Source organism: Kogia breviceps, chromosome 3 (genome assembly GCF_026419965.1).
Source record: "Kogia breviceps isolate mKogBre1 chromosome 3, mKogBre1 haplotype 1, whole genome shotgun sequence".
Taxonomy (NCBI): Eukaryota; Metazoa; Chordata; class Mammalia; order Artiodactyla; family Physeteridae; genus Kogia; species Kogia breviceps.
Genome location: NC_081312.1, coordinates 184798094 through 184823711, shown reverse-complemented (window position 1 = coordinate 184823711; position 25618 = coordinate 184798094). Strand labels below are relative to the sequence as shown.

General features: G+C 43.6%; 1 protein-coding gene across 9 annotated transcripts in view; it reads right to left on the bottom strand.

The window, feature by feature from the left end:
* CACNB2 (calcium voltage-gated channel auxiliary subunit beta 2) overlaps positions 1 to 25618 on the bottom strand; it is a 422888-nt gene that overhangs the window by 20498 nt on the left and 376772 nt on the right. For all 9 annotated transcript variants that reach the window (XM_067030501.1, XM_067030500.1, XM_067030504.1 and 6 more), the window contains 3 exons: positions 23641 to 23721; positions 23126 to 23184; positions 14126 to 14235 (listed from right to left, as the gene is read on the bottom strand). In XM_067030501.1, coding sequence (XP_066886602.1) covers positions 14126 to 14235; positions 23126 to 23184; positions 23641 to 23721 — 250 coding nt within the window. The remainder of the gene's footprint in view (positions 1 to 14125; positions 14236 to 23125; positions 23185 to 23640; positions 23722 to 25618) is intronic.

Genomic DNA, 25618 nt, shown 5'->3' with positions numbered 1-25618 from the left:
AGACTTTTAACAAATGATCTCAGCTGACTCCTCAATTGGACTAAAAACATTTACCAAGTTGTAAACATTATTATCTGACCACCTAGTTGCTAATATACAAAGGAAATGCCTTCCCCTGCTCCCTGTGTGTTATCTGTCAGTTGCAACTGTTGCCATGTGCACGGCTAAATCTCGCTTCACTTCCTTTACTCTCTTATTTGCTGATATTTTCCCACTTTCGGTACATAGTTTTTGCTCTCATGGGACACACATAGATCCCACATCTGCACAGTTGTGTACAAACGGGTGCAAAGATGTAGCATAGTTTCCTAAATTGATTTGTCCCTGGAAAATTGGGGTAAAACCAAACCACAATTTGCAGATAGTATAAAGTTGGGGAGATAAAAGAAACTGAGGTGAATTATTTTATAAAGCAATAAGTATCTGAGTTTATTAGTATTAAAAGTTTGGATTTGGCATTGGCAAATAACTGTATTACCAGGCCCTTTACTATTTGAATTTAAATAATATTTTTGCTTCTAAGACTATAATGTAATTTATGTGCATAGCTAATGTAGATATTTTAAATTATGATGCTTGACCAATATTACAACTGAGAAAAAAGGTGAGAAGTTTTATGAGACCATATAAAGCCATCCATACAGGCAAAGAAGTCCTGTACCACTCCAAAACCTGAGTACGTACTCAAAGCTACAAAATTTTCAGGTTTTTTTTCTTCATGTCACACAGTGGTACATTAGCATAATCAACTCCAAATGTAACATACTATACTTTTATTTATGCAATGAAAGTTTTCTAAAATCTCATGTATAAAGCAAATTTTTTCCTATCAAATTATATCTTCAATATACAGGATCTTTCATCCTTTCATAAAAGAAATAATTGCTGTAATTGATCTCATCTATTAAATTTGAGGTAAATTTTCTCAAATTTAATTTTTTACTAAACGTATACAAGAAAACGATGCTTTTGAAGTAAACTCCCCAGGACTTCCCTGGTGGTCCAGTAAGACTCTGTGCTCCCAACGCAGGGGGCCTGGGTTCCATCCCTGGTCGGGGAACTAGATCCCACGTGCCGCAACTCAGAGGTCACGTGCCACAACTCAGAGCTCGCATGCTGCAACTAAGAAGTCCACATGCTGCAACTAAGATCCTGTGTGCTGCAACTAAGACCTGGGGGAGCCAAAACAAGTAAATAGTGAAATAAAAAATAAACTCCCCCAGTTTGCCCCTACCTGCCCTTGGGTTGAAAGAGCTTCCAGGATAATAAGTAATGCTTGAAAGAAGAAGTTCTTAGCAGTTGTTTCTGCCCCCAAACTCAGTGTCTGGTTTACCTTTCCTCCAGCATACACTTTCCAGCAGTTCACAAACACTGGAACATAAGCACTGCTTTAATTTGACTTAGATCTTTGAAATGCTAATACTCTTTAAAAATAAAGCAACATTGCAGAGAACTGATTGTGCAGACTGAGGAAAATATGCTACATAGAAACTGGTTTAAAGGGTAAGATAAACTGACTTCACTAAAAGCAAAGATGGGAGTGTTGATACTTTAATACAGACAGTTTATCCTCTTATGGGGCAGTATAGCAGCAATAATTCTCTTCCCCCCCCAACTTTAATATATCCTTAGTGTCAGCAAAACTACAGCTTAAAAGAATACCACGATAGAGAATAACTTGTTTTTCCCTGAAGAAAATACAGATTTGTGATGTACAACAAACACTGAATGCAAAGCCATTTTCCAAGTTTGCATAAACACAGAGGACAGAAAATCAAGGTGTGGCGCGTTCGGGGAGAGAGGCAGTGACAAGGTGTGGCTACTCACTTATCCCATATATTTTTACTAAGCACCTACTTTGTGCCAGTGAGTGCGGGATGTACGGGGGAAGCAATAATGAGCCCACAGAGATCCAGTCTCTGAGCTCACAGGGCTTATCATCGAGTGGGGGAGACAGGCATCAATAACGCACTCACGCAGTGAGTGAATCACACCCGTGATTCAAGCGGGGAGTCAGGAGAGGAGGGAACGGCAGGTGCAAAGGCTCCGCAGCTGACAAAGGACTGAGTGAAAGGCAATGCTATGGATTGAACTGTGTGTCCCCCCCGCCCACATTTCCTATGTTGAAGTCCCAACCCCCAGCACCTCAGAATGGAACCCTATTTGGTGACAGAGCCTTTCAAGAGGTAAAGTTAAATGTGGTCCTACAGGTGGGCTCCTAGCCATGTGACTGTATGTGGCCACAGGGCCTTCAAAGAGGGGATTAAGCTAAAATGAGGTCAGTAGGATGGGGGGGGGCTACATCAGCATGACTGGTGTCCTCATAAGACGGGGAAGAGAGAGAGACAGACGCCAGGGAGGTGCAGACACAGGAGAGGTCATGTGAGGACACAGTGAGAGGGCGGCCGCCGGCAAGCCAAGGAGAGAGGCCTCAGGAGAAACAGACTTGCTGACCCGTTGATCTTGAACTTCCAGCCTCCAGAAATGTGAGAAATAAGTTCGTTTCCGCCTCCTGGTCTGGATGATTTTGTTACTGCAGCCGTGGAAGGCGGGTGCGGGTGGTGTGGGCGAAGTGGACGGAGCAAGGCAGAGCAGGTGTGAGGTGAGGCTAAGAGCCGTGGACGCTCGGGGTCCGGGTCCAGGTCGAGGAGTTCTGCTGTCGTCCGAGAACAATGCAGAGACGTTTACAGTTTGAAGCAGGGATGTGTCCGGAACAGATCTGCTCTTTGAAAAGATTTCTTGGGCTGTGGCATGAAGAGCTAAGGGATGCAGGTCAAAATCGGTGTGAAGCACTTACGGTGCCTCAGGCCCTTGGACAGGGTTGTAAACACTGCACGTGATGAGACAGATGGGACCGAAATTCAGGAGGCGAAACTGACAAGACCTGGAGATGTGCTGGGGAAGGAAGGCGGGAGCTCACGTATCGAGAGGGCTACAGAGTCTCCTGGTTCTCAAGGCGGAGATCAGCGTCATGACTCAGATAAGAAACCCTGGGAAATTATCAGGATACAGGAAGGAAGATGAGTTCTCTCTAGCACGTGCTAAGTTTGAGGAATATACAAGGCAACGCCGTCAAGGAGGATGTGTAACTCTGGAGCGGAAGGGCGCTGTCCAGCTTGGGACACAAACTGTGAGCTCTCTGCCTATAGGAAGTAACTGGAGCAAGTGCTATGAATACTTGTGCTGAGAGCGAGGGGCCGGAGAGAGGACCCGAGAGGGATGGTTAAGAACCCCTCACAGCCTAAGGAAGACGTGGTCTGTATGTATATATACACGTTACTCAGCCATGAAAAAGAATGCAATAACGCCACCTGCAGCAACATGGACGGACCTAGGGATTATCACAGTGAGTGAGGTAAGTCCGAAAGAGAAAGACAGAGACCATATGATATCACTTCTATGGGAATCTAACATACGACACAAATCAACTTATCTACGAAACAGAAACAGACTCACAGGCATAGAGAACAGACTTGTGGCTGCCAAGGGGGAGGGGGTTGGGGGAGGGGTGGAGTGGGAGTTTGGGGTCAGCAGATGCAAACTATCATGTATCGGATGGATCAACAACAAGGTCCTACTGTAGAGCACAGGGAACTATAGTCAATATCCTGTGATAAACCATCATGGAAAGGGATATGAAAAAAAGTATATGTATGTGTATAACTGAGTCACTTTCTGAACAGCAAAATTAACACACCATTGTAAATCAACTCCACGTCAATAAAATTAAAAAAGAAAACTCACATTCAAAAGCCACATAGCATAAGCCTGCAAAAAAAGGAAAGGCAGGAGGGCCAGAATCAGTGCTGTTGAGGAATCCAAGGGAAGGGGTGCTTCAAGGAGAGGGGGACAAATGTCCTCCCAATGTCACTGCAATGTCACGTAAAACAGACTGCAGTATGTCCACTGGACTAGTGACAGGGAGGTTACTGGTAACTTCTTTATAAACAAATTTGGAGCCAGCTGGAGAGTGAATAATAGTGACTGAAATGGGACACTAAGTTTGGAAAACTTAGATTTTGGGGGGCTGTGTTCAGCCGGGTGGTGGGGACAGAGAGAGAGGTCGAGGCCACCGAAGGGACTCTGTGGGTCAGGGCAGGGTATTTTATGGCATTGAAATTTTTAAATGGAATTAAATTAATTATTGGAAAAAAATCCATAATTTAGGAGAAACCCCAGATGATAGCACCAAAACACTGAGAAGCCGGCAGGGGATAGGGAAAAGCGAATCTTCTTCTCCACCTGCTTTTCTTACAATGCTCGTTTCTCACAATTCTATAGAAGCAGCTTTAAGTGTGTTATGTTAATTTTAAAATTAATGTGCAGTGGGGAACTCCCTGGCGGTCCAGTGGTTAGGGGTCCGTGTTCTCACTGCCAAGGGCCCGGGTTCAGTCCCTGGTGGGGGAACTAAGATCCCACAAGCCGCATGGCGCGACCCCCCCTCAAAAAAAGAATTAACGTGCAGTGAAATTGACTCTTTGAGGGGCGTCCAGCTGTGTGGATTTTCGCACGAGTCCACGTGTGTGTAAAACCTCCAATCCCATCACTCCCGGCTATCCCTTTGTGCTCACACCCTCCCCCAGGTAACCACAGCTGTTTGTCACTAGAGTTTTGGCTTTTCTAGGACGTCAGATACGTGGAACCATACAGTATTTGACCTTTCCAGACTGGCATCCTTAACTCAGCATAAGGCCTTGGAAATTCACCCAAGCTGTTGCATGATGCAATAGTTGTTTCGTGTTATTGCTAGGTAGTAGTGTTTTATTGCATGGATATGCCGCAGTTCATATATTCGCTCACTGAAAGACATGTGGGTGGTTTCCAGGCTTCAGCTATTATGGATAGAGCTTCTATAATCATTTGTGTGTAAGAAGAACGTATGTGATTTCTCTGGGGTAAACACCTAGGAGCATGATTTCTGGATCATATGGAAGGTATATTTTTAAAAACAGCTTTATGAAACATTAAACTGGACATATTTAAAATGTACAGTTAATGTAAAATTTGACATTTGTATACACCCACAAAACCAACAACACAACGAAAGTAGTGAGATATCTATCACTCTCCCAAATTTCCCTGCACTGCTTTTGTAATCTCTCCTTCCTACCCTTTTCTGGCATGCCTCTCCAAGCCCAGGCAGTCCCAGATGTGCTTTCTGTGACTCTAGATTAGTTTGCTTTTCTCAGAGTTTTACATACATGGAATCACACAGTAGATACTCTTTTTAGTTTGACTTCTTTCACTCATGATTATTATGAGTTTCATCCATGTGTATACCAATAGCACAGTGGTTTTCCATTGTCTGGATAAACCACGATTTGTTTATCCATCCACCTGTTTGTGGACATCTGGGTCGTTTCCAGTTTTTGATTACTGCCAATAAAACTGCTATGAACATTTGTGTTCACGTCTTTATGTCCAATATGCTTTTGTTTTTCTCTTGGGTAAATACTTATTAGTGGGGTGAGTGGAACATAAGGTGGGTGTATGTTTAACGTTTTAAGATGCTGACAGATTTTTCCAGAGTGGCTGTACCATTTTGCATTCCCACCAGCAATGTGTGAGAGTTCTAGCTGCTCTGTACCCTCACCCTCACTAGCACAAAGTATATATTTTTTCTTTTTTCCTTTTGTACCATCTTTGTTCAATTTTGGTATGAGGGTAATAGTGACCTCATAAAATAAGTTGCAAAGTGTTTTTCTCCCCTTTTCTGAAAGGTGTTGTATAGAAATGGAATTATTTCTTTTTTAAATGTTTGGTAGAATTCATCAGTGAAATCATCTGGGCTTGGAAATTTCTTTTTCTGGAAAATTTTTAGCTGCAAACTTAATTTTAAAAATAGTTACAGGACTACTCAGTTCATCTGTTCCATCCAGGGTGAGTATTGGTCATTTGTAGCTTTCGAGGAATGGTGCATCTCATCTAAATGGTCAATTTTATGTTTGTATACTTTTCATGGCTGTGAGGAAGCATGTAGTGTTACTTGCTTTCTTGTTCATTATGCAGTAATTTGTGTCTTCTCTCTTTTTTCTTTGTCAGTCTAGCTAGAGGTTCGTCAGTTTTATTTATCTTTTCAGAGAACCTGCATTTGGTTTCATTGATTTTTCTCTGCTAATTTTTAATTTTCAATTTCACCGATTTCTGCTCATTTAAAAATCATCTCCTTTGTGGTTGGCTTTAGGTTTGTTTTGCTTTTCCTTTAGTTTCTTAAGATTTTATTATTGACATAGGACCTTTCTTCTTTTCTAATAGGAATACTTAATGCTGTAAGTGTTCCTCTAGGTACTGCTTTGGCTGTGTCACACAAATTGATATATTGTTATTTTCATTTGTGTTTAGTTCAGCATATTTCATAAATTCTCTTGAGATGTCTTCTTTGATTTGTGGGTTATTTAGAAGCATCCTGCTTGATTTCAAAGTACTTCTAGATTTTCCTATTATCTTTCTGTTATTGATTTCTAGTTTAATTCAATTATGGTCAGAGAACATACTTTGCAAGATTTTAATTCTTTAAGTTTGTTAAGGTTTGTTTCATATCCCTGGATATGGTCTGTCTTGGTGAATGTTCCATGTGAACTTAAGAAGAATGTGCATTTTACTTTTGTTGAAAGGAATGCTCTGTAAATGTCAATTAAATACAGTTGGCCAATGATTCTGTTCAGTTCTTCTATATCCTTGCTGATTTTTCAGTCTACTACTGCTATAGATTACTGAGAAAGAAGTATTGAAATCTCTACCTGTGATTGTGGATTTATCCTTTCAGTTCCATTAGAGTTTGTTTCAAATATTTTGATGATGTGTTGTTAGGTGCAGACATATTTGGGATCGTTCTGTCTTCTTGGTGAATTTACACTTTTATCATTATGAATGTCCCTCTTTACCTCTGGTAATCTTCTTTGCTCTGGAGTCTAGTATGTCCGATATTAATACAACCACTCCATCTTTCATTTGACTAGTGTTCGCATGGCATACGTCTTTTCATCCTTTTATTTTTATCCTACATATATCATTATATTTGAAATGAGTTTCTTGTAGACAGCATATAATTGGGTTATATTCTTTTAATCCATACTTACAATGTATTTTAATTGGCTTGTTCAGAACATTTACATTTACTGTATTTATGGATATGTTTAAATTTCCACCTACTATTTTATTATTTGCTTTCTGTTTATACCCTTTGTTTTTCTTCTGTTTCCCCTTTCCTGCTATCTTTTGGGTTAAACATATTCAGTATTCCATTTAAATATATCTATTGAGTTTTTTTTTTTCTTTTTTACTGTATCTCTTCCAATCATTTTTTCTTTTTTGGTGGTTGCTCTAGGGATTACAATATGTATACTTAACTTTTCATTATCTATTTAGGATCAATACTTTATGACTTCATTTGGAGATTATAGCACCATATAGATAGATCCCTTTGCTTTCCCTTCCTTCTGTTTAATTGTCTTCTAATATACCCACGTACATTGAAAAATCTCATCAGATGACGTTATACTTTTTGCTTTGAACTGTCAAACATATTTTAAAGAACTCAACAGAGTTAGGCTAGTTTATTACATTTACCCAGACAGTTACCATTTCTGTTACTTCATTCATGATCTTTTAGGTTGCCCTCTGACATAATTCCATTTCTTTCTAGGACTTCCAGTGGTAATTCTTACAGAGCAGGTCTGCTGGCAATGCAGATTCTTCTAGGATTCTATCACCTGACAGTGTCTTAATTTCTCCTTTATTCCTGAAGGATCTTTTTGCTGAGCATACAATTCTGAGTCGACACCACTTTCAGTAGATTGTTCCACGTCCTTCTGTTCTCCATGGTTTCTGATGAGAAACTGACAGTTGCTTGAATTGTTTCCCCATCAGTTATGTGTCATTTTTCTCTGTTCACTTTTACTTTTCCCCTTTGGCTAGTTTTCAGTGGTTAGTTATGACATGGCTAGGCATGGAGTTCTTTGGGTTTCTCCTATTTGAGGTTAGCTCACCTTCTTCAATCTGTAGGTTTATGTCTTTTGCCAAGCTTGTAAAGTTCTAAGCCATTATTTCTTCGAGTATATCTTCAGCCCCACACTCTTTCTCTTCTCCTTCTGGTACTTTGATGGCATGGATGCTGGATTTTTTTGGAACTGTCCCACAGGTTTCTGGGGCTTTTTTTGTTATTATTTTCAATCTTTCTGTTGTTCAGATTGGATAATTTCAATTGATCTGTTTTCAAAGGTCATTGACTCTTTCCTCTGTCATCTCCATTCTTGAGGTTTGTTTTTTAATTTAGCTACTTATTTACTTACTAGTTATTAAATTTTTCAGTTCTAAGATATAGTTTTTATCAGATCTAAATTCACATCTTATATACTTTAGTTAATGAATAAAAAATAAGAGAATTATATAAACTATGCAGTGTTTGAAAAATTAGAAATAAAACTACTAATAATAACAGCCAGGCTTCCCTGGTGGCGCAGTGGTTGAGAGTCTGCCTGCCGACGCAGGGGACACGGGTTCGTGCCCCGGCCCAGGAGGATCCCACGTGCCGCTGACCGGCTGGGCCCGTGAGCCATGGCCGCTGGGCCTGCGCTCCGCAGCGGGAGGGGCTGCAGCAGTGGGGTGCCCGTGTACCGCAAACAAAATGAAACAAAAACAAAACAAAACAAAACAATAATAACAGCCACCATAAACTGATCTGCTACTACATACCACAAACTGTATCATGTGTGTCTCACAATAATCCTAAGAGATATCTTGATAGTATCATTTTAGAGATGGGAAATGGACTCAAGACTACTAATAACTGCTAGTTTAAAATCAATAAGAAGGATAGGAAAGACTTAAGAAAAGCAAGAAGAATAAAATAAAGACAGCAAAATTTACAAAGCAGCAAACAGGAAAAATGGTAGCATTTAGAACTATGCACAGTCTCAACGAAAAGCATCTACACATATACTTACATACCTGGAGCACTAAAGTATCAGTTTTGTACAAAGTTAGAACATGTTTCCTATAGGGTCCACCTAACACCCATAACATGTTATTTAACATGTTTTACTGGCAGGGGAGAGAGAATCCTCTGACCATTCTCCTACCACTGTAGTTTTTCTTTGTAAAGTCATGTATTCCTTGTACTACCCTAGGAAAAGCTAAACATCCTCATACTTACAAAGAATTAGTTAATATATAATACACACAACACATTTCCCTTCTTTAGAAACTATTAGAGAGCACGCATGCATATTGCATTTCCTAGGAGAGCAGATGACACGTATGCCTGTGTGGATCCCCTACCCATCCTCTGGGCTCTGGCCCCAGGCCACCTTCCACATGGTCTAAGGACCCTGCCCTCTGAATCCCACTGCTTTGTTTGAGCAGAGCTCTAAGTCAAGGATGGAAGTTCTCTGTCAGCAGAATCAATGGATATGGCCAGTCGTTGTCTTCTTTGATCTTTCTGTAGCACCCGGAACGTTAAACCTTCTCTCTCCTCACTGTGGCCCTTCTCTTCCATGGTTTTCCCTGTCCTGCTCTGGCAGCTCTTTTTTTTTGGGCGGGGGGGGGCTGTGTTGGGTCTTTGTTGCTGCACGCGGGCTTTCTCTAGTTGCGGCAAGCAGGGGCTACTCTTCATTGCGGTGTGCGTGCTTCTCACTGCGGTGGCTTCTCGTTGCAGAGCACGGGCTCTGGGCGTGCGGGCTTCAGTAGTTGTGGCACGCAGGCTCAGTAGTTGTGGCACACGGGCTTAGTTGCTCTGCAGCATGTGGGATCTTCCTGGACCAGGGATCGAACCCGCGTCCCCTGCATTGGCAGGTGGATTCTTAACCACTGTGCCACCAGGGAAGTCCATGGCAGCTCTTCTTGTTCCCAAGGCTTTTGCAGTCATTCAGGACACTCATTCACATGGAGGCAGAACACTGGAGTCCCTCAATGCACACATTCTCAGCTGAGGTCAAACGAGTTGACGCTCTGCCCTCTGGTTTCAGCTCTCATGCTATAAACTTGTGTTCTTCTTGTGGTCCATTTAGTACTAGGTTCTTCTCATTTTTGTGCCTTTTAAAAATTTCACTGTTGAAAACAACCTCCACATGTAGGGCTGAAGTACCATCTAAGTGTTCCTGACGGCAAGAACGCTAAAATATGCCTCATGGAGAAAAAGCTTCGCTGAGCTTTATTCAGGCGTGATTTATAGAGCTGGTAGCTGTGAGTTCCATGTTAAGGGATCAACAATATCCACCAATTCAGGTGTCTTTAAATAGAAACATGTATCCAACCAAGTGATGTACGGGTCAGTGGATGAAAACGTGGGGACCAGAGGCTTGCAGGAACCTAACTCTGCCTTCCCCCGGAAGCAGTGCCTCGGGATTCACGAGTTCAGTGTTTGCAGTGACTTCATAGACCATAACTCCCATGAATACCGAGAATCCACTGCATGTTAAGCCCTGTCCCCTCCGTGGAGTTCCGGCTCTGTGTGTACAATTTCCTGCTGGATATCTGGATGTTCCATAATATTGCAAATCCAACACGTGTACAAATGGAGCCGTCATCTTCCTTATCCCCCTCCCCGACCCCTACCCTCCTCCTTCCCTCTGCCACCGTCTTATTTAAGGCCTCTCTTATTCTCTAACTTGAATGAAGACAAGTCTCCTAGACGACCTCCTGTCCAGCTCTTTGTCCCACCTCCACCCTGCTGTAGGGATTCTTCTAAAGGCACCGCTTTTAAAAAAGTGCAGTATAGCTGCTGTACAATATTATGTAAGTTACAGGTGTACAACAGGTTGATTCACAATTTTGAAAGGTTAACTCCATTTATAGTTATTATAAAATATTGGCTCTATTCCCCGTGTTGTACAATAGACCCTTGAAGCTTATTTTTTTTTTTTTTTTTTTTTTTTGTGGTACGCGGGCCTCTCACCGTTGTGGCCTCTCCCGTTGCGGGGCACAGGCTCCGGACGCGCAGGCTCAGCGGCCATGGCTCACGGGCCCAGCCGCTCCGCGGCACGTGGGATCTTCCCGGACCGGGGCACGAACCCGTATCCCCTACATCGGCAGGCGGATTCTCAACCACTGCGCCACCAGGGAAGCCCTTGAAGCTTATTTTATACCTAATAGTTTGTACTAACTCTTAGTCCCCTCCCCGTCTCTTGCCCCTCCCCCCTTCCATCTCCCCACTGGTAACCACTAGTTTGTTCTTTGTATCTGTGAGCCTGTAAAGGTGCCAGTTTTACTGTGCAGAGTGCACTATTCTCTCTGAAGCTGCTTCAACAGAATCTTGATTTCCCCTCACCTCACTCCTGCCCTGTTCCTTTCCCTTCTCCACAGTGCTGTCAGTGATCCTTCTAAAATGTACATCACCTCATGTCACCTCTCTGCTTCCCTGCATCTTCCTATTACATCCACAGTAAAAGGCCTAAAAGTGCTACCTGGTCAGGCCCTCCACTCTCTGACCTCATCCCCCCCGATCATTCCACTCCAGTCACACCAGCTTCCCTGCTACCCCTTCGACCCATCAGACACACTCCTACCTCGGGGCCTTTGCACCTATCACTCCTCTGCCCAGAACTTCTCTCTTTTCTCAGGTAGCTGCAAGGGTAAAGAATTCACAACACAAAAGATTCTGCTAAAATGGCACCTCCTCAGGGAGGCCTCACCTGACTTCCCCATATAAAATCACACCCTCCTCCTCAGCTGACTCTCCACCTGCTTCTTCTACCAGGACTCATCAACCACTGACTGACTATCTCTAACTGTTATCTGTCCACAGCTACTTCTGTTAGCTTCTGTCCACACCTTCTCTGTGGAACGAGAGCTGTATGAGCGTGAGGGTGTGCCCCCTTCACGTCTGTGTCCCCGGCACTCACAGGGATGCCCAGCTCACGGGTGGTTCCCACGTGTTCGTCGATGGACGAAGACATGCCTAAAATCTAGTCATGGTTCTGTCGAGCCTTAAGGATGAGCCCCCAATTCCTTAACATCCCCCACCCCTGTCCCCGCCCCTTATCTCTCTGGTGTCATCTCCCACCTCTCTCTTTTTAAACCATACACTCTGTCAAAGTAAAGCACGCATGTTTTCCAGAAGCCTCTGTGGCTCTTGAAATCCCTATCATACCCTCCACTCTTTAGCCCTTTTTCCTTGGCTTAAACCCTATCACGTTTTAGGTCTCAGCTCGGACTTCACTCCTTGGAGAAGCTGTTCTTGGTGGTTACACCTTCTTGCAGCCTTAGCTCTTCAGCAAGCAGCTCAGCGCACAAACAGCTTTCTCAGTCACCCTCCATGTCAGTGAGCTGACGACTTATCAAGCTCCTTCGTCTTTTTTGTTCCCTGACTTCAGCATGATAGTCACTGTCTAGCGTGTGCTCACTACTATGGAGTGCAAGAGTCTTGAACGGTCATATACAGCTGGTAGTTTCACAAAAGCCTTGGCAACCAACACAAGCCCGTGACACCACTGATTCAAATGATGAGTCTAAACAAATTACCTGACTTCGTTCATCAGTTGACACAATGGAACGAGCATTTTGCAACTATTACTGTGAGCATCAAAAACGCATACAAAGAGTTTTAAGGGTCACAGATGATAAGGACAGGAGATCACTATAAACAAAGTGTAGGATCTCACCCCCAAAATAGGTTTCTAAAGCTTGATGACTGAAGTTTAGTTAGAGGGGCTACTGGGGGAACAGAACTGGGTTCTATAAGGTATTATACTCATCACAGATAAGGGTTATTGTTTTCAATAGTTTCTCTACTTTTTATAGAATATAATTCAGAGTTAACTAAAAAGTTTGACGTTAAAAGCCAGTCCCTCAAAGATCAAAGATCTCACACAACCATGAAAAAATTTACTTTACAAGAATAGAAACCGAATGCTCAGTAAGTGACATGTGTAACAGCGATTAACCTAAAACTTCAAGCAGGTGCCAAACAGATGAAATAGTTGCCAAAGCTCTTTCACTTGATCAAATTAGTACGTGATAATACACAGCATTCAAACACAATCCTGTAGACATGTTAACTAAAATCTCCCAATTGTTTTTACAAATGAAACAAAAATATTGCTATCAATATGATACAATTATAATGCTTGATATAATTCAAGTATTAAGGGATTTGGGATCATAGCCATTATTTATGGAAGTCATACTATGTTTAATCCTTCTAATAATTCTACAGTTAGTTACTACTCTCTCTCTTTTGCTGTTTAGATGAAGAAATGAAACTGTATACAAGCCCCATATCCCTGTCCTCTGAAGTCAAAGGTTTTTGCTTTAGTCTCCCAGGCCTGCCTTGAGTCTCTAAAGGCTGGCTCAAGAGTTAATAATTAGGAATGTCAAGATGTAAAAACAAAGAATAGCTGTTAGGCTGGAAAACTGGTAACAATTTAGACTATAAATCCACCGCATAGCAGAGTCACCAAACTCCCAGTTCACTGAAAGATAAAGGCCTGACACACATCCCTGAGTTGTTTTGAAGGAAGCAGACCCCCTCCAGATGAAAGCTGCTGACAGCAAGAACGAGAAGGTTGGAACCAGAAGGTTGATGGTGCTTGAAACTTGATGCCACAACCCATCCAAGAACTGTGCATGAGCTGCTCACCCACCCCAGGGCCCCCTCCCTCACACCGTCTTTAAAATCCCCTCCCTGGAAGCCACTGGGGAGTTTGGATCTTTGGAGCGTGAGCTGCCCATTCTCCTTGTTTGGCTCCCTGCAATAAATGCTGTACTTTCCTTTACCTCAACCTGGTGTCAGCAGACTGGCTTCACCGCATGCAGGCGAGGGGACCCAAGTTTGGTTCGGTAACAGAAGCTGGGCCTTAAAGAGGCTGATGATGTTGCTTGTGGTAACAATGATGCAAAGCCAGGCGTTTTTAGAGTCTGCAGACACCAGAGCTCATTTTCGTGAAAACAGACCACAGCCAAAACATTCATGCTGACAGCCTGTGGAATTTTTAACTCAAAACTTTCAGAACAAATCCTTCCATACCATGAAATCACTAAGACGGCAGCAGTGGCTACTTGTGACACGTGTCTGTATTGTCTCTGCGCTATGACAAATGGAATTATCATCTAGTTAGGTCTGCTCACCAGCAGCCTCGGGAGAGAAGGGTTTAAACGGCTTCAGCTCATCGGCGATGCACACACTTACCTAAACTTGACCTTGTGTTGGATCTTTCTATTATGGCGTGTTTACTGGGATTGTTCAAGACAGAGCGTTTGGCCAGCGAGATGTCAGCGGTGACCCTTGTGATGGAAATCCTGTTGGGGAAAAAGCAACAGAGGACTCTGAGGTTATTCACTGGATAAAAGGGGACAGAAGTGCATGCCCCGAACTCATCCAAGTATTATATATATACACACACACATATATGTATATATGTGTGTGTACACACACACACACACACACACACACACATACATACACAATGACCATATTTTCAACCCAAAAAACGATGGGGCACTTAATCGTTCATTTTTTAAAAATCCTGCACCTACCTAACTTAGCATTTATTGGTTGCTTATCAAGTGCCAGGCATGCACTCAGCATTATTTCATTACCCAGACTATCTCATTAAATCATGCCAAACACTTTATTTATTTAATTTTTAAAAAAATTTATTTATTTATTTGTTTTTATTTTCGGCTGCCTTGGGTCTTCGTTGCAGTGCGCGGGCTTTCTCTAGTTGCAACGAGTGGGGGCTACTCTTTGTGGTGGTGCGTGGGCTTCTCATTGTCGTGGCTTCTCGTTGCAGAGCATGGGCTCTAGACACGTGGGCTTCAGTAGTTGTGGCTCACGGGCTCAGTAATTGTGGCTCACGGGCTCTAGAGCGCAGGCTCAGTAGTTGTGGCGCACAGGCTTAGTTGCTCTGCGGTGTGTGGGATCTTTCTGGGGCAGGGATTGAAACCGTGTCTCCTACATTGGCAGGTGGATTCTTAACCACTGCACCACCAGGGAAGCCCCATCATTCCAAAAACTTCAGCGGAGAGGATATCCTCCCACTTTTGCTGATGAAAAAAAGTGACCCATAGGTAGATTGTTTCTCCACGGCTATATATTTACGAAAAGTGGTGAAGCTGGGATTTGAACCCAGAACTCCCGAGACCCTATATTCTTAGGCCCTGTGCTATAATCCCTCCCACAGTATGGTGCTGTGATAGCCATGAGGAATAAGTAAGAACAAGAAAAACAAGGCCTTCCTCAGTGCTGAGAGTCTAGTAGCAGGTATGGGTCATAAATAAGAAAAGAAATTAATACAATGATTATAGGTTAAGATGGCTGTTCTGAAGAGGACACAGAGGGTGCTGGGACAGACAGTAGACAGGCTCGAAATGAGAGCAACAAAATCTGGGAGCTGGAAAGAGTAGATGACTTAGACTGGAGACTTAGCCAAATAAAAAAGCCAGCAGTAGGGAAAGTGTAGAGCAAAAGAGAGGGCTCACAAAACCTCTGAAGAAGAAGGTGAAGGGGGGACTAACAAGAAGAGATTTGGTTAGAAGTCTGTTTCATAGGTAGATCCCTCCACCCCCCCTCCACTACATCAAGCCACAATGTGGCCATCCTTTTCCTGTGTGGTGTGAGACCATAAGTTTAGTCTCTCCAGGCAACAAAACAGAGGGCATCTGACCAGGGGATGCTACACAGAGCAGGAACAGAGAGAAGAAAGGATGCTAAATGTTGAGCCCCTAGCCCTCTTCCTCATCCTAGAATTTTGGTAGCCAAGTTTATATCCTCCAGGTGTCAAGAATGGAAGATTCTTCTCTGGGGAATCTGAGCACCAAACAGAAAAAAACCCAAAGAAAAGGACTTTGGTGGTTTCCTATGTAGATTGTCCAGTGAGGTTGTCCTACAGGGAGACCCAAAGGGGACAAGCTGTACCTATCAGCACAGAATTTCCAGTTGATTCTTTGATGCCCTGTTCTTAAATTTAAGCACAGCAGTGTTCCTTGGGCATCTTAGGGAAACTTCTAACATGAGAGACCAAAACAAACAGAAAAAAAAAAAAATCAACTATGACTAACACCTAAAGTTGAAAGCTAAGAGATGATTATATCTACGAAACTAGAACAAACTTCTGTTTAAAGACTCAGACTAAGAAAGAGTTTTTGGAAAGTAAAAATATAACAGTAGAAATGAAAATTCAAAAGAGGGGCTTAGAAGACAAAGTTAAGGAAATCTGCTAAAGAGTAAAACAGAAAAGACAAACAGATGGCAAATCAGAGAAGAAAGGCATAAAAAGTAGAGAATTACCCAGGAGGTTTAACTTTCAAATCACAAGAGTTCCAGAAAAAAGACAATAAAGAAAACGCAAGAGAAGTAAAAAAAAAAAAAAAAAAAAAAAAAAATCTAGACGTCAGAGTTTGATTTTCCAAATGGAAAGGGGGAGTCCAGCACAAAGGATGAAGCTTCTATATCCAGACATAAATTTCATGACACTGGGAACAAAGAAAACCCTCAAAGCTTCCAGAGGAAAAGGCAGGCCCCATACAAAGCATCAGGAATGGAAATGCTTGTACTTCTCAACAGCGAGAATAATTCACACAACACTGTAAATCAACTGCAATAAAAAAATGTTAAAACTGAAAACAAAACAAAACGAAAAACACAGCAACAATGGAAGACAGAAGGCAGTGGAGCAAAAATCCTGGAAAATTCTGGGGGAAAATGTTCTAATCAGAATTCCGTAACTATTTTAACTATCAATTAAATGGGAAGGTTGATTAAAGGTGCTTTAAGACATTCAGGGTCTCAACAAGTTTTAATGTCCTCTTTCTAAGGAAACTATTGGAGGATGTTTTTGACAGAAACGACGGGAATAAACCTTGAAAGAGATCAAGGGATCTAGGAAAAGGGGGTTCACACCCCAAAAGAAGGTGAAAGGCATCCCCAAGGGTAATGAGGAGAGATGTCTCAGAATGACAGATGTGCGCTCAGCACAGAGCCAAGCAGGACAGAACATTCCTGGAGAGAGAGGTTCAAGAAGGCACAGCTGAGGGCCTGCTGGACGTGTATGAATATATCGTGAGGACCTTGAGACAACCAGGGAAGAATGTGGGGCTTGACTGGTGCCAAATACACAGAAGATTAAGCACGTGTAAAAAGAAAAATTATTAATCACAGAAACCACAAAGAAAACACACAAGAAAAAAGCAATGTGAGTATACGACATGGCTCATTGAAATTTTATTTACATGGTCATAATGCATCCAATATGCGGAACCAGCCAAGATTATGATTTAACTGTTGGGAGACTGAAGGACGAGATGGATGCAGGTGCGTGTATGTGAGAGCGAAAGGAGGAATACGCACGAGAGAGCTGAACAGTGTTCGCGGCAGGAGGCCCAGAGATAATGCCCAGCGGTGAAAACAGTCAAGCAGCAGATGAAGCACATGATTTAGAGGCGAGGAATAAATACCAAAAGATACAGTTAAGAGTTAAAGCTAGTTGCCCTCTGAGAGCAGGACAGTCAGTAAAGTGTGGAAAGGGAATTACTGGCTTTTGCAAAAAAGAAAGAAAGAAAGAAAAAGATCTGTTCATCTATATACTGTAAAATCCATCCTTTACTGTGTACACGTCCCTGAATTTGGGCCAGTTCATAAAGTCCTATATCCACCGTCACATTCATGACGCAGGACAGTTCCATCGCTGGCCCCACCCAACCCCTGTCAACCACGGAGCTCTCTTCCTTCCCCATGGTTTTGCATCCCTATGGTTTTTCCAGAGCATCACTGTAGCCTTTTGAGCTGCGCCTCTTGCACTTTGCATAATGGATCTGAGGATTCGTCCATGATGTTGTGCGTATCAATAGCTCATTCCTTTTTATCGCGGAGCGGGACTCCTATTTATAAAAAGTAAGTCTATTTGATGAAGCTTCTTGTACTTTGATGACAGTATTACTTAACGTGGAGAAAATGATAACCAGAAAAGAGATACTAAACACATCAACCTAAACGTATTTAGTTTCATTATGACTTCCCGAGGCACTCACAAGTGAAACCAGACTGCTTACGTGGTTTGCTCTGCAGGCTGTGGAAGACAGCCACGGTTCCACTGCAACTCCTTAAAAGTCATTACTAGATGTTCCGCCAAAAAGCAGACCTTGAAAGTCCTACGGGCCAAATTCTGGGGACAATTCAGTGTAGAGGAGCGGTCCTCAACCCTCATGGGGTATCGAAGTCGCCGGAAAAGATTTTACAGTTACATGAAGTTCCATCCTAGACACTGTGTTTCACTTAGTCACAGGTGGGCTATAAGTCTTTGGTGGTTCTTTTGTTTGTTTGTTTTTGTTTTTAAACCTCTGCAGATGATTCTAATATGCAGCCAGGGTAGATAACCACCGGTTTAGAAGAAGCTGTCTCACATCTAAGTACATTTCCCACCTGACAAAGTGATGTAATGTTTTCCAGGATGACTGATTTCCAGGAAGATTCCTTCACACAAGGTCATGGACCCATCCCTACAGAATTCAGTATGCATTCTGAACGCTTCTGTGTCAAGAGCTGACATTTTCAAAATCACTGGAGAGGACAACCGAATTCATCACTGATGGCGGCTTTCCTTCTCGCCCCCAATTTTCTTGTTAATTTACCTGTCGTGCTACTAGGTGAACAGGAAGATTGCTTTGTTCACGGGATGACACAGTTGTTTAGGGTGGATCCGACTGTAAATGGGCTCCTCTACTGCACATAACAGAAAGGATAATGATTCGTCATCTCTTCTTGGACCTGACACACTTAATGCTATTTTAACAACAAGGATCATGATTCTGACAGCCCCCCAGGGCTTCCACAAAGGAACCTAACCGGGTTTCAGACAGAAAAGAATTCCTGTCAAGAATCTTCTCGTCCCCAGCCCTTCCTTTCCTATTTTCTCCCTCTTGGGCTTGACATTTTTTTTAAAAAAATGTATTTTGTTTATTTAGTAGATAATTCAGGAGTCATTCATTTTTCCCGTCTAGAATTACATGTCTATTTAGAATTAGACACACCTGATACTTGTGATGAATCTCCACCCTCTGTTGCTGTCTGGCTGACCAAAAGCAGACACTGAATGATTCAGTAATTCTGGATGTCTTGCCCTGAGTAAAAAAGTTAAAGTTTTGCACGGCTTTTTGAAGTTCTCCCTTATGGACCCTATAACTTCCTTTGAGGATCTTTAATTGGCGATCACAGGTCTAGAGTGTTGGACCCCAGTTTTATGAGTTCAGATGAGCCAGGGCAGATCCACTCATAAAGCCATATGGAAATTACTTCTGGCCAGAAACAGAAGACGGATAACAACATCGAGATATTGCCTTTGTTTGTTTCTTAAATGAAATCAATCTGGACGGCTGATACTTTAGAACGCGGGTCCAAGATACACCCTATGGCTGGAATCTATCTTCCAAGTTCAAAACTTAGGTTGAAATAGAAGCGGTAAGTCAGGAGACCCCATCTCATTTCCCCATCTTTGGCATTTAGAAAAGGGCAGTGGGTTAACTCAGGCACGGAAAGCAAAGTGCCTAGTCTAGCAGAATTTTCTGGATGAGCACGCTTGTGTAGACAATTCCAAATGGTGATAAATGACAAAGTCAAGAATAAAGAGGTGAAAGCTCTACATGGGCCCGATTAGAGGTATGCCTTTTATACGTGGCCAGAGCCTGATAGCCTTGGATCAAGCCAAAGGTCCAAGGACCAAGCTGTGTTTCCTGGCATGAAATAAATTATATTTCATAAAGTTATGAAAAACAAAAATATCTAATTAGGAGCATTTGGTTAGGTAGACTTTGATTCTAAAGTCTTTTTTTTTTGAAACATAGATTCTATTTTTTTCTTGAAACATAGATTCTATTTTTTGTTTTCTGTCTCCCTCAGTCCTTTGCTTGACGCCTGACAATATTCATCCTGCTATAAAAGTTTCCCTCTTTGCCCGCCTCCCCTCCTGACTCCCGCTGCGGAACAGCTGGAAGAAGGGCTTCGGTCCTTGTCTTCTTTGAAGAAAGAATTCAGCGAAGAGACGGTGTTTGTTAGAAGCAAAGTGCGTGTGCAGGAGCACACGGGCGAGCTTGGCCTGAGCTGTGTGTGCAGCTGGGGTGGCTGAGGTTGCTTATGTGGGGGCAGCTTTCCGGGTTGTCTCTGGCCGGTCGTCTTGCTTGTGACCATCTTTGCTCTGTCAAAGGGCAGCGGGCAACCAACTGCGGCTGCTCAGCCTGGGGCCTGTCCGTCTCCTACCTCATGGCCAGAAGTCAACATAAATCAGAAACAGTTGTAGGAGGCTGCGTGGTCAAGGAAGAAAGTATTCAACTGAGAAATCTAAAAGAACGGTGAAACCTACAGATGCCATCTACTGTACCCGTAACTGTCAGGTTGGAGAAGAAAAGGAATGTGGAGAAGAGAGGCACCCAACTTGTCTCGTTAAAAATACAGAAGTATACCCTCGCTCTTTGTGCTCCCAGGCCCCCGATAATCTATTCTTAGTTTAAATTTGGAAGTTTCCATTTTAGACTCCAATCCTATCTTTGATGCTTCAGAAGTTGGCTTAACCTTTACTATGGTGCCCACTGGTTATTCGATTCAGGGCTTCCTTTCAAGAGACCCTAAGTAAACTCCACGAAGCCAAGGCTGTCGTCTGATTTTGCGTCTCACGATGCCTGCCTCATAGAATATGCTCAAGAAGCATCTGCTGAAGGGCTGGACTGGATTAAGTCCAAGCCGATTAGCATGACACACTAAAGATGGGCCCGGCTTTGTTGCTGGTCACCCCCTACCCTAGGGACTTCACCTGAAGACCTCTAGGTGGCTTCCAGGATGCTGTGTCACACTTTGATGCCTGCACACACTTTAGACCCTCCACTGGACATGCCCTTCTCCTCCTAACTCGCTTGGTAAAACCTTAGGTACCACTTAGAAACCCTTCCTGGATGCTGACATCCCTAAGTCAGAGTTAATCCCTCTCCCCTTTATGCTGCTTGTACCTTTGGACCACATACGTGCCGAGCTGTCTTTTCATTCACTTGATATTTTACTGCTCAAGGTTTCAGTTTACGGTTTACACATGAGCTCCTCACAGGCACACATGGTGAATGGCTTCAACATCTCTGCGTCCCTCTAGCAGACATGCTTTCAACACCCATCCACTCACTGTTCACGCTGAGGACTGTTCTAGGCCTTGAGAACAACACCGTTCACCAAACAGATTAAAGCCCCTGGCCTCGTGGAGCTGATATGCTAATTGTGGGAGAATGACAACAAAGGAAATTAATAAATAAAACTCGTAAAAGAGTTACGGGGAAAAAGAGAAGGAAGAGAGAATGTGTATTTGTGTGTGTGCGCACGCACATATACCAAGAAGAATATCTGAGGGAAAGTTCCTAGCACAGGAGCTGCAAGTGCAAAGGCCCTGAGGTGGGCATGCATCTACTGTCTGGAACACTCACAGGACAGCAGGGAAGTAAGAGGCAGGAAGAGAATGAGCAAAGGGCAATGGAGTATGAGATACAGTCAGAGATAAGGAGGGGGTGGGGATGTGGACGGTCAGACCACACAGGGCCGTGTAGGCCACTGGAAGGACTTTGATTTTCACTGAGGAAAAGAGAAGCCACCTGATGGATCCGAACAAAGGAGTGATGAGATCCAGCTCACACTGTGACCGGGTCGTGCATTGAGAGCAGACTTGAAGGAAGCAAAGCTGGAAGCGAGGATACAAGTTAGGAGGCTATTTATTGCACTAATCTCGGGAGGAGAGGATGGTGTCTCAGACCAAACGGATAGCAGAGGATGCGTGAGAAGTGGGGAGATTCTTGATATGTTTTGAAGAGACAGACAACAGCATTTGGATGTGGAACGTAAGGGGAAAAGAACAGTCGAGGCCGAGTCCGTGTTCCAGGGCTGAAGGTCCTGGGACTGAGAGACGAAGAGGTATGGATGGAGAGGAAGGGAGACCTAAGGGGGCAGGTCGGGGCTGGGGGCAGCTGGGAGGTCAAACCGAAGTCCACGGGACACCTCAGTGATGAGGTCGCACAGACGGTAGGACGTACGGGTCTGGGATTCAGAGGAGAGACCAGCGAAGCGATGCAATTTAAAAGTCCAACATCGAATGGAGTCACCAAAGGAAGGAGTGTGGGTAGAGGAGACAAAGAGCTCAGCCCTGGGCTCTCCAAGGTGTCAAGCTGCTGCTGAAGAGCCAGCCAAGGAGACCACGGAGCTGCTAGTCAGACAGAAGACACCCGGAAAACAGTGTGGCTCTAGACACCAAGCAAAGGAAGTATTTCGGAGAGGACGGAGTAGCCTCTGCCGAGCTGATGAGGACCCCCTCCTGGATTTATCAACGTGAAGGTCACTGGTGATCTGACGTGACTACTTTGGGGTAAGTGACGGGGAGGTAACTGGGGTAGGTTCGGGAGACTCAGGAGAGAGCGAGCACACGCAGCTTGTTCAAGGAGAGCTGCTATCAAGCAAAGAAGGAGAACGGGACAGCTAGAGGGGCATACGAGGTCCAATTTTGCCAAAGGGCTAACAACTCCATTTGTATAGGCTGATGGTGTTTCCATTAGAAGGAGAAATACTGCCGAGGAGAGAGGGGAGGGCTGTGGTAGCTGTGTGGGTGTGGGGACGAGGACATGGGATGGAGCACACAGGCAGGGGGCTGCTCATGGCTCACGGGAGCAGCGGAAAAGGCAGAGCGTTCAGGCAAATACACAAGGGGGGATGGTGTGGGGGTGGCATCGCTTGGACCGTCTCCTCTGTTTGCCTCTGTTTTCTCAATGAAATAGGAAGCAAGTTCCCGGGAGAGCTCGAGAGGAGAAGGGTTTGATGAGCGAGGAAATGGTGTGAACGCCTTTGAGAAGAGTAGAAAAGTGCGTGGAAGAGGCAGAGAGTATGATTTCTGGGCAGCATCGAGGGCCAGTGGATCATGAACTCAGGGCGAGATTCGTCAGCAGGGGCTTGGCCAAGTTCAGCTTACGGATGCAGGCGTAAGAACAGGGAGCCGAGGATGTGCCGAGTACATATGACAAATATTGACTGAATCGGATCGAACTGAACGGAACTTTCTTCCTTGTCACCACAGAGGCTTCAGAAGCGAGTTTCCTCGTGGGATCGCATGCCTGCCCACCCAGGTTTCATCACCTTCACAACAAAAATCCACAAACCCCAGAATTCTGAAATACTCACCGCCCTTCGAATCTGTGTTTTAAAAAATCGAACAACGCTTTTTGCATCATATCTGTGACCTGCAATTGAGTAGGCAACAAGAGACAGTACAATATTACTAATTATGATAAAACAACTTTACTACCCTTAAGAATGGTTGAAAACCTGGGCTTTCCACTGGGAAAAAGTGGCATGTAGGTCGCCCCTGTTTTCCGTCGCTGAGCTCTGATACAGTAACGATCAAAAAGACAAAGTTCCACAAACTCACTCTCGGGGTGACAATGAATGAGATTGCAAGGGGTTTCAGTCACTCTCCATTTGATACTCTCTCTCCAGACTGAGTCAACTGTAGCTCGCAGGGCAACAGCCAAGAAAACAAAATAGAACAGCACAGGTAGCAATGTACACTGTGGCTTGAAAACAACACGCTTTACCGCCCCAGCTCTTTTCTGAGTTCAAGAGTCAGGAGAGGGAGGTGCAGTTGCAAAGCAGCTCAGCATACAAGGTCAAGGGCACTCCAGAGGGCAGCTACCTACCTCGTACCCCTTCAGAGAGGGGCCCACCAGGACCACAGGTCGCATAGAAGGGACCACGTCATAAGGAGGGGTGTGCTCTGTCTGCAGAGAGAGAGGAGACGCCTTCAGATACGTTAAAAGGCGGAAGGAACTCAACTATTTTATGTATAAACTGTTCTGTCTCATCTGCTATACGAGGCACTACCTTTCCAGACATTTCCTTTTTTTTTTTTTTTTTTTTTCCACTTGCCTCTTTTTCTAAATAAACCCAATCCAAGACTGGGTGGGGTTTATTTCCCTCACGTTTCGAAGCGACTGAGTTCTCTACACTTTTCTGGCTCTCCTTAAAAAAGGCTGCTGACGTTCCTAAAGCAGAAGGGGCTGCTTTTGAACAGAAGCTCGTTGGTAGAACAGACAGAAACATGCCTCATGCAGGAGAGGTGCTTTTAGGCTTGACTGCAGGTTAATATTGCTTTTCAGATGGCATTTGAGTTTTCTCAAGAGTCGAGCGATCAGACCTCACGTGGTTAATTACAAAGAAAAGAATTTGGGTCTTAGATGTTGGTCTTGCCCGGATAAAACCTCATTTCAAAACATTACCAAATACCTGACGGTTTCTATTTTGCTGTGAGAGTTTAGACGAGCCTGCACGCTTGTTCCAGTAGACGGAATCACAATCACTGCTCACAGCTGAGGGATACTCACATTTTTAGATTTTTGGTTTCTATCCCTTGGAACTTAAACACTCACAGTGTAAGGTTTACGTGCCTTGGGGGGAAGGTGGTGCCCGTGTGTGTGACAATATATCCAAGCGGGCCTCTGTGGCCTCAAAAGGTTCACTGTCGTCTTGCATATCTCATATGCTTCCTAAGAACTGTTCAGGAGGTCTTTCTGTTACATAACTAATTCATGCCCTCCCACAAGAATTTATTTCTTTTTTAGAAGAGCAGGGGGAGGACCTAATTTTGTAGCAATTTCTAAAACTTGCAACAATTTTCAGCTCTCCTGCTTCCAATAAAATAATGAAAATAAAGCTTTTTCCAAAAAATTAGATACCTCATTGGTTTGATGATCTTAAAATCTCCTATCTTAATAGCAGAAAATGTTAAAGGGACCCCAAAAAAATGACTTTTTTTTTTTAAATGTAGAAGAAAGAGCTGTGGCCTGAGACACTGGGGTAAACAAAGCACGGCGACGGGAATCTTCCTGCGTTGAGGAGTGTCTGAAAAAATATATATTTTAAGAATCCCACAGACCCAAAGAAAAATCTTCTCCAAACTATTTGAAGAATCTGATACACATCGCAAATGTGAATGTCGTCATTGCACCAGGCTGTTGCTCAAGAACATGTCACTGTTGCTTAAAATGGCCCTTTACGAACTTTCTGACTTTGATCGAATTTAACTCGCTGGGGGGGGGGGGGGGAGGGGGAGGGCATGAAAAAGCATTTCAAATTCAAAAGGTTCCGTCTGAGCTTTTGCCAATAGTTACAGACAACCTAATCCAAGGCGAGAAAATATGACTGTGACTGTGCTGTCAGATTTTACTGCTGAAGACTTTAGTGTTCGAAGTGACTTTTAACAGACACAATCAAGGTGGAATACAATTTTAAACAGAAGAAAAAAAAAAACCCAAGACAAACATAATACGGGGACAGCACAAGGGCCACACTAGCGCCACTCTAGAAGCAAAACCTAAAACACGGACAATCTCATCGTCGCATCTCAGGCTGCTGCTTTTGGTTTCTGAACTCTACACGGAAGCTGACCACGTCATCCGTAACATAAGAAGCATGAATAGCAGCGCCGAAGGCATCATACAAGCATATTCACGACATGATTACGCTAAATGAATTCATCCAATTAAGTCAGGAAATTATTGCATTTACACCAGCTGGGGTCATGCCGAAAGTGCTTAGAGACCAAGTCCTTATAACTCTGCAGTCTCCGAATACCTCTTGCACTGTTAGAAGTTGCACGCGTTTTAGGAACAGCTCCCG